Source organism: Crocuta crocuta, unplaced genomic scaffold (genome assembly GCF_008692635.1).
Source record: "Crocuta crocuta isolate KB4526 unplaced genomic scaffold, BGI_CrCroc_1.0 scaffold112, whole genome shotgun sequence".
Classification (NCBI taxonomy): Eukaryota; Metazoa; Chordata; class Mammalia; order Carnivora; family Hyaenidae; genus Crocuta; species Crocuta crocuta.
This window is the reverse complement of record NW_027528818.1, coordinates 2,382,098-2,391,149: the sequence shown is the minus strand read 5'-3', so window position 1 is coordinate 2,391,149 and position 9,052 is coordinate 2,382,098. Positions and strand designations below refer to the sequence as shown.

General features: G+C 38.3%; 1 protein-coding gene across 1 annotated transcript in view; it reads left to right on the top strand.

Annotated features, from left to right (window-relative positions):
- The first annotated feature begins 319 nt into the window (after nt 1–319).
- Nucleotides 320–9,052, top strand: part of SMARCA5 (SNF2 related chromatin remodeling ATPase 5) — a 36,010-nt gene continuing 27,277 nt past the window's right edge. The window contains exons 1-3 of the mRNA XM_077755929.1: nt 320–882; nt 4,221–4,295; nt 7,749–7,915. Coding sequence (XP_077612055.1) covers nt 706–882; nt 4,221–4,295; nt 7,749–7,915 — 419 coding nt within the window. The 5' untranslated portion in view covers nt 320–705. The remainder of the gene's footprint in view (nt 883–4,220; nt 4,296–7,748; nt 7,916–9,052) is intronic.

The following is a 9,052-nucleotide window of genomic DNA, read 5'->3' as shown; positions in this document are numbered from 1 at the left end:
TTTTCAGGGGGTGCCACCGACCCCCGCCAGGCCCACAGGCCAGGGCAAATGAGGACAGCCGTTAAGAACTGTATTCGCGTCACGCCGAAGTGCCGACGCACGGACCTACGTCTCCAAGATCTCCCTCGAGGCCCCGCCCACTCCTCGTCCCAGAGCCCGCTGGGGGGCCCAGAGGGGGCGTGGCCAAGGGTGAGGAGAGGAGACCGCGCAAGCGCACTCTGAACCGAGTCAATTAGCCAACTATTAATCTCGCGAGGGTTGAAAGTCGGTGGCGTAGGTAGTTGTCCTGGATGCTGGCAAGCTAGATGATTTCTACCAGAGGAAGAAAAGGAGGCGGCGAATCTAGTTCCCCGCGTCGGTCTCTCTTTCGCTTTATTTCCCCCTTACCCCAATCCTCCGCCCTCCCGTAAACTAACACGCCTTCCCTGACCTCGGTGACCCAGGTGGCCCCGCCCACTCTCGTCGACGTGATTCCCGCCGTGAGGTAAGCGCCGGTCGAATCCCGAGCCCCGCGGAAGAGGAGGAAGACGAGACCGGGAGGCTGCTGGGCCCGGCTCAGGCTCGTGGCGGAGCCGCGGCGCAGCGGGGCATTCGGGTGGTCCTCTCGCTCTTCCGTCAGCCCGTTGCGACGTAGCCACCCAGGCCTAGGCCTCATCTCTGCCGAGCCGGGCCTCTGGCAGCAGAGGGTGACGCAGACGGAACATCATGTCGTCCGCGGCCGAGCCTCCGCCACCCCCGCCTCCCGAGAGCGCGCCTTCCAAGCCAGCAGCCTCGGCCGCCAGCAACGTGAGCAACAGCGGCAACAAAGGCGGCCCCGAGGGCGTCGCGGCCCAGGCGGCTCCCTCCGCGGCCAGCTCGGGCCCCGCGGACTCCGAGATGGAGGTGAGAGTGGCTTGCGGCGCGGGGAGAGGGTGCAGTGGGGAGGTGGAGCTGGTTCCCTCAACCAGATTTTAGTGCTCAGACGCAGAGCGCTACTCCACCCCTTCTGCGCTCAGAGTCGGCCTCAGACCCTTTGGATCCGAAGGGATTCTCGCGCCCTTGTGCTTAACCTGCCCAGAAACTCCTATGGATTTCTGGCGTTTCGCATTTCCATTATTTGTCTGTTTAGCGAATCTTGCCAAATCTTCGAACCCTCTTATTAAACAGATGTTAGTGATTACTGAGGTCGAGAGGGACCTACCCGTTTTTGTTTTTTGTTTTTTCCCCCGGTGGACTCCCATGATTCCCTGGCCCATCCGATTCTAGGTTTTAGTTTCCACTAAAGTTGCGGGATGGGCGAGGGAGGTGCCACTTAGTAGTGAGGGAAGGATGCACCGGGTGGGGAAGGCGTTTAAAAGCGGCGCATCCGAGGATCCAGGCCTCCTTTTCTTCATTCCGGTCCTTGTGGGGGCGGTATCTGTTCTGGGCAGAAACAATGGCTAGAGCTGGATGGCCGAGTGCGCAGTGGGGATAAGCGGGGCGCAGCTGCTCGGGTGAAGGGAAAGGAGGCTCCTCCCAGACACTGTTCCTTTGGGAGGGAAGCGACCGAGGTAGCAGCAGCCGTCTTGGACCCTCATTTAATTTGAGTCGGGGGATGGATGAATTAGCGAGTCTGGGGCGGTTAGCTTTCAATCCAGCGCAATTCCTCTTTTGAGGCCTTGGCCTTTTATTTTTTATTTTTATTTTTCTGAAAATTGGTACCGCTCGCTGCTGAGCTTGCTTTAAGGACTGGGGTTGGCCAGGGGATGGTGACAGTGCTGCGGGGGTGTAAAGTTTGGGGAGTTGCCAGGCGGGTCTCTTGGGGATGCTCCAAGACTGTGCGATGTCTGGGAACGAAGTGATTGCTTGCTCCTTCCAAATTTTATTCCTGGCCTTCGATCTGTTTTTGAGATATTTTATAGTCGTAGCCCAGAGATTTGTGGGATTTTTCCATCCTTAAGATACAGGGAGTGAAAGTAACACTGCTTTAAAAAATGGTCCTTGATGCAAAAGTAACACAATCAGTAAATGGAAGTGCAGTTTACCATTGAAGCGCTTGACACAGCAAAGTTTTACTTGGGCACCCAAGGTCTAATCTAGGGTGAAGTGACATTATGTTAATAGTTAATGAGAGAATTTTTAGTGGCGAGGGTAGGTTTTAGTGCAGTAGAACATGGATATTCTGTACTTGTAAGTGATTTGAGATTTGTTTCAAATTCCACTCTAGTGTTGCCTTACTTTTCTTAAGGTTTGAAATGGTTCTTTGGGATTACGGGGGCTGTTTCATAACTTGGATTCCAGCTCCATGGTATAGAGGGTTTGAAGATCCGTGACACTGAAAGCAATTGTGTGTAAATGGACAATTTAGTGCACAGGGCTGTCCATGGATTTTGTAAACTTCTCACGAGTCTGTCATTCAAATTTTTGAATAACAACCAATGTTTCATTTAGAGATGTTATTTGAATATCAGAAAGCAGAGTAATAAAGCCTAACTTGGCTTTTAGTTGCTATTTTTAAATGAAAGTGGAATTTAAGTATGGACATTGATGTGACAACCAGTACCAAATGAAGTCCAGGGTATTTTTATTTACTGTATGAGGAAATTGAGTCTTCTGATAAGTAAAACCTGTGATAGAATCCAGGTCCGGCTCTGAAACTGATGCATTTCCCCCATATTTTACCCTGTCATATTCTTTCTAGAGGCATGTTTGACAATTTCATTTCTTGAAGAATGACTTAGTTATTTTAAGCTTCTCAGTACAGGAACGTCAGTGATTTCATCTTTTCTCAGTTTCTTCACTGATTAGTTTTAATCTTGATTTTTTTTCTCTGTATGTTTAAATCTGTGTGATTAAAAAAATTTTTTTTAAGTAAATGTACCTTCAGTCTTTTTTCTGAACTGAATTTGGAAATCATTGAGGGTTGCTGATAAAAACCAGATTTGAGCACATGTATGTAATATATTTGGCAATCTTAAATTTGAAAGTAGAATTTAGGGTGGGTGTTTTTCAAAATTAGAAAATAAATGAAATCTTGTATTCATAAATTTTTTGACAAGGCTGACAAAACTTTGTTTTCATTTTTGCTTGGGTACTAATAAATCCAGGGAGTAATTTCAGTTTTTGTTTATTACGATCTTTTTGGCATTATAGATGGAATCTGTCTTTGCCTTTTTCGCTGTTGACTAGAGTAGTTGATAAGTACACTAAATGCCAGCAGAAGGGGCAGAGAGAGTCTTGGAGTTCAAATCCTTTTTTTTTTCTTTTTTTTTTTTTAAACTATGAAAGAAAGCATGACTGTCGTTGGAAAACAGTTTATTTTTTTAGGGTGTATTTTGACCTTTCATGATATCCAATACCATTTTGTGAAGTAGGCTCATAGGTGGCTTTATCCTTTTTACTTGTGGAAACCAGAGATTTGTGATGAGCTTAAGTTAAGGTTACACAGGTGCCTAAAAGGTATTAGCACTGAAGTTAGACTAGAATTTAGGTTATTTGATCTCTTAAGTCTAGTACTATACCAGCTCCAGCCCCTCAATTTTTTAATCACAGGTAGCTTTATTATAATATATAGTACCAAGCCCAGATTTTTATATTGTTAATGAAAATTATACTTTTACCAACTGTTCTTAGTTTTCTCTTTTGATGGGTGAGTGGAACTTTTGCAGTGTAGTTGTTGTTGCTGTTTTTTGTTGCAGCATTTTGAATGTCAGGGTGAGTAAATTCATAGGAATAGGATATTTATTACCAATTTAGGAATCAGGTTGTTAAAAAGTTTTTGATTTAGGATGCATTAATTTTTTTGTATTTTTCCAGAAGATGGAAATCAGCATGACTAATGATGCTATTTTTCAGGTTTATAGTTATGTATAAGCACAGTGGATACTGCAGTTTTATAGTTAAAAGGAACATGATTTCTTCATATTATATACTGTTTGATTGGTTTGATAATTGTTGAATACAAAACAGAAACAGATTTGTTGAAAGTTATCCTATTATTCTAGGATGATGTAGATAATAATCTTGCATTGTTTTAATCTTGGCCAGCAGCCATGTAGTTTACATATTTGGGTTAAATAGGTTATCATTGTAGCATTTAATTTCATCAAGATATCCTATCAGGTTAGATGACAGCCCTTTGAATATCTAGCAAGTTTGCAGTAGAAGGATATTGCTTAAAATGTGTTTTCAGCAGAAATTAGTTTAATAATGGTGTGTTGATTATTTTTGAAGAACAATCCATGATTTTTCTTTCCTACCAGGAAGTATTTGATGATGCATCTCCTGGAAAGCAAAAAGAAATCCAAGAACCAGATCCTACCTATGAAGAAAAAATGGTATGCTCTAGGTATATGAATAGAGTCTTTAATTACTTTTCATTAGGTGATTGAATGGGCCAAACTTCTGCATTTAATTCTTATAGTTGAGGTATAGATATTCGGTTGAAGTATGTGTAACATGGGATACTGTAACTTTTGTTGTTAGTCTACATAAAGCAAATACAGAAGTATTACATAAACGCACATAATAATATCATGTAAATATATGGGTTATGTTACCTTCCTTTATTTTATGATTTAGTATTAGTGAGAAGAGTAAAAGACCAGAGAAGTAGTTATTTGAGATGTGTGTATTCTGCATTTGTTTACCATTGTACTCTAACATTTCTTCTTGAATAGTTTGATCGTTGATCCTGGTTTTCTTTTCTTTTCTTTTCTTTTCTTTTCTCTTTTTTTTTTTTAGGTTTTATTTCTAGGTAATCTCTGCATCCACTGTGGGGCTTGAACATACAACCCCAAGATCAAGTATCAAATGCTGTACTGACTAGCCAGTCAGCAACTTTATCATTGGTTTTCTTTAAACTGATTTTTTTCTCAATATTTACCTCTAGCCCAGATGCTTCCAACCATTGTATTTTCATTTTTTGTTGGACATTTAAGTCCCTGTGGTACCTTATACTCAGGAATGTACAAAATTGAATTTATTCTCTGCCTCACACATCTACTTAGTGTTATCTCAGTCAGTGACAGTTCCTCTTAATATATACCCAAGCTGTCCATAGCAGTACTTCATAATTTTAATAATATTGCAAGCTTAATATAAATACCTCTCTTTTTTCCTCATTGCTCTCATTCATTTTTCTTCTCTTGCAGTGGGTTATTTCGTTGGCTTCTGTATTTGCTTCCTTTCTTATTATCGGACCTCTTCTAGATCTCTTCATACATTTTTTCCAAATGTTTCAGTCTCCTAGTCATTTCCTTTTTCAACATCATGGTCTTGACTAACATTTTCTTTTTTAATCAAGCTCCCCTGTCATCTGCTAGTTCCTAGCTGTAGGTAAGTAAGTCTCAGTATCCACTCTTTATTCTTGAATCAAGGATCTTGAATACTACTTGAGAAAACTAAATAATAGTGTTGATTGGTACCAGAATTAATTTATGGTTTTTACTCTCAGGCTTTCAGTATTATTGCTCAACAATCCTATTTAGCCATCTTAAAGCTTTACTTTTCTGGTTAAACTTTCTATTCCATTTCAGCCACAGCCTTATTTTCAGTTTTCCTCCACAAAGAATTACAGGCTTTTCTTTAGTTTATTTCCTCTATTTCCAGACATGCATGGCCTATACTGCTTTGTGTCATTTCCTTCTGTTTCAGAGAAAGAAACTGGTTTAAAGCTATTGATTTTAACCATCCATTCGATTTTATGACTCATGTCCTTTAGGTTTTTAATCTTACTCTATTTTTACTTTTTAAGGATCTGTTTTTTTCTCTGGAAGATCTGAAATCATTTTATATTAATATATATTCTCATTCTCAACCAAGGCCTTTGCCTGTTTTCCCTTCAGTGTTTGCCGCAATTCTATTGAAAGCTTATTCTGTAAATGTTCAGAACTCCTCCTTGGTTCTTTGCAACTAGTTTATAATCCCACTACCACTTGAATGAACAAGTAGTGAGAATTTTAAAGTCATTGACTCTTGTGTAGAACTTTGGTGAAATTTGTACTTAATTCCTTAAGGTAGTAGTTCTCAAAACTTGATCATGTAGAAGGTCTTGGATATTTTTGCTCTGATGGGTCGTGAAGTACTTTGAAAATCTTAAGACATCTATAGCCTTTAAAGCTTTTTGAGCATTAGAGACGTGATAAGATCTAAGAATGGGGGTGGAGGGTACCCCCTTCTCTGTTGAAGCATCATGTCTTAGGACTTTTCTGGTCATCCCGGTTAAAATTTTAGTACCATTTCCACTTCCCAGTTCTTTTTTCCTGCTTTGTTTTCTGAGTATTTATCACCTTCTGACAATCTTAAATAATGCCTTATGTTTATTTTTGATACTGAAATTTAATGAACAAATGTGCCTCTTCTGGTAGAAACATAAAAGTAGTTGTTCAGTTGAAAAGCTATTTAAGAAGATAATGTTGATTGAAAACTTGAAAGAAGTGAAGGATATTTAGTGATTTTGGAATACTGCAGAAAAACTCTGACCTATCTGAATTAATTTCCAGAGCTTAATTTATCTTGATTCCAAATGTAATTATAATAAGTGAATAAGATTTTTTCAGTCTCAGCATCTTCTAGTTGCTTACCTTTTTTTATTATATACAGATAAACAAATGAAATACTGTAAGTTATATTTAAGTATCTTATCCATACTTTAAAAATAGTTTTTAATCTTCATGGGGTGCTTGGGTGGCTCTCTTGGTTAAACATCCAACTCTTAAATTTGGTCATGATCTCATGGTTTGTGAGATCGAGCCCCATGTCGAGCTCTAGGCTCACAGTGCAGAGTGTGCTTGGATTCTTGGTCTCCTCTCTCTGTCTCTCTGCCCCTACCCGCCTTGCACGTGCTCTCTTGTGCACCGTGCTCTCTCTCTCAAAATAAGTAAACTTAAAAAAATTATAAAATAGCTTGTAATTTTCAAAAATAAAAAATTGAAGCTTTTCGTCTACGAGGAATTTTCATGGAGAAGTATGCTGATTTCAGTGAACTTAAGTTCTTTTGGTTCAAATTCTTCCATTCTCTTAGTGTGGTAATAGAGAAGATTTCAAAGTGGCAGGTGTTAGACATGACAGGAAGAAATAGTATTAATAACTGCATTGGGTTAATGAATATTTCATGAACTTAAAGTTCATAGTTTTTGTTTTAAAGTAAGCTCTGCGCCCAGTGTGGGGCTTGAACTCATGACTGTGAGATTAAGAGTTGCGTGCTCTGCTGACTGAGCCAGTCAGGAGCACTTTAATAGATGTTTTTCAACCTGATGCCTTTTTAAAATTTGGCACAGCTTAACTGATGAATGACCAATGCATTTTTTTCCATTTCTGAATAAATTCACTTATACTGAAAAATGTCTTAATTTTTAAGTATTTTGTGGTCAACTATATTGCTATATAATTGACACACAACAATTTTAAGTTTAAATCAGTGAGTTTTGGCAAATTTATGCAGTTAGCCACATTATAGTCATGATCTAGAGCAGTGTTATTATTTCGCCCAAAATTTGCTCTTGTCCTTATACCCTTGAACATTCCAGATCTGCTTTCTATCACTAGCTATAATTTCATGTAAGTAGAATCATAGTATGCAGTCTGTGTATGGCTTCTTTCACTTTGTATAGTGCTAATGCTTTTTTATTTTTATTTTTTTAAGTATAATGCTTTTGAAACTCATCTGTGTTGTTGCATGTCTCAATAGTTCCTTTTTATTGCTGAGTTTATTGTATAGAGGCATTTTGAAACTTTGATTTCTGAAGTTATATTAATATTCTGATAAAATGTGTCCTAACTTTTTGCAGCAAACCGACCGAGCAAATAGATTTGAGTATTTATTAAAGCAGACAGAACTGTTTGCACATTTCATTCAGCCCGCTGCTCAGAAGACTCCAACCTCACCTTTGAAGATGAAACCAGGGCGCCCACGAATAAAAAAGGATGAGAAACAAAACTTGCTATCAGTTGGCGAGTGAGTAATAGTTTGTACTTCATAGTTGAAACAAATTTATTTTTGAGAATCTTTTTAGAAACATAAAATCACTTCATTAAGAAAATTGTTTTAGGCTATTATTTATTTGGCTCCAGTTGGCTTGACAGGATGTAGCCATATGTGTACAAATAATTAAGAATAACAGCTTAGCTTTTACAGCATTATACTGTTTATGGAATTCAGATGTCATCCATTCCTTGGAGAGAGAACAAATGCAGAGCTTAAGCACCCTGTTTCACATCCTTAGAAGTAATTAGAATAGTCCAAGTTTGACTTTAGGTCTGATTTGGGATAGGCCGTAATCATAAACCACAAACATGCATCAATTTATAAGACAGTAGTTTGTTTAAAATTTTTATTACTTCGTTGTCCTTTTATAAAGTATCAGATTGTATCCTGCTCGTAGGTGGTTGTTTAAAATGTGTAAAATATCTCTTACATGTTTGGTTTATAAATACTGTCTTGGAATTTTTGTGGTTGGATAATTAGGATGTTTACTAAGTAATAACTAATAGATTTAATATTAATAGATTTAGGGCAATCTCAGTTCTCTGAAATGACCATGTAATTCCTAAGGTGAAAAATGAAAAGTAATCAGTAATTAAATACATTTAAAAGAGGAAAATACAAACTCACCAGTAATGTTAAATTTACTACACAGTTTACAGAAACATTAAAACGTGAGCTGTATCTTGAAGGGATTATGATCAAAAACATAAGCATACTATCTGATTCTTGCTGGGAATATTCCACTCATCTAATATATCTTCTTATCCATTGTGTGTAATCAGAGTGCTTTTGTTTTAATACTTAAGAAATTTTATAAGAGAGACCCTTGCACTTTTGATGTATTTAAATTGTTCAGACTTGAGAAGTTTCAGCTATTTAAATAGCATCAGATGTCATGCTCTGGAAATATGAACTACTGTAATGGATATTTTTATGGTATAGTTAATATGATGTCATGAAAAGAAACACTTGTATTTAAGATCACATAACATAAAGGTATTCTATAGTAAATATATAATATATTGTTTAGCTTGGTCTTACAAGTATTATTGCGGAAAAGGAGTCTTGGTTTAGCACATTTCTTCTTTACTCTTCAGACCATCTTAA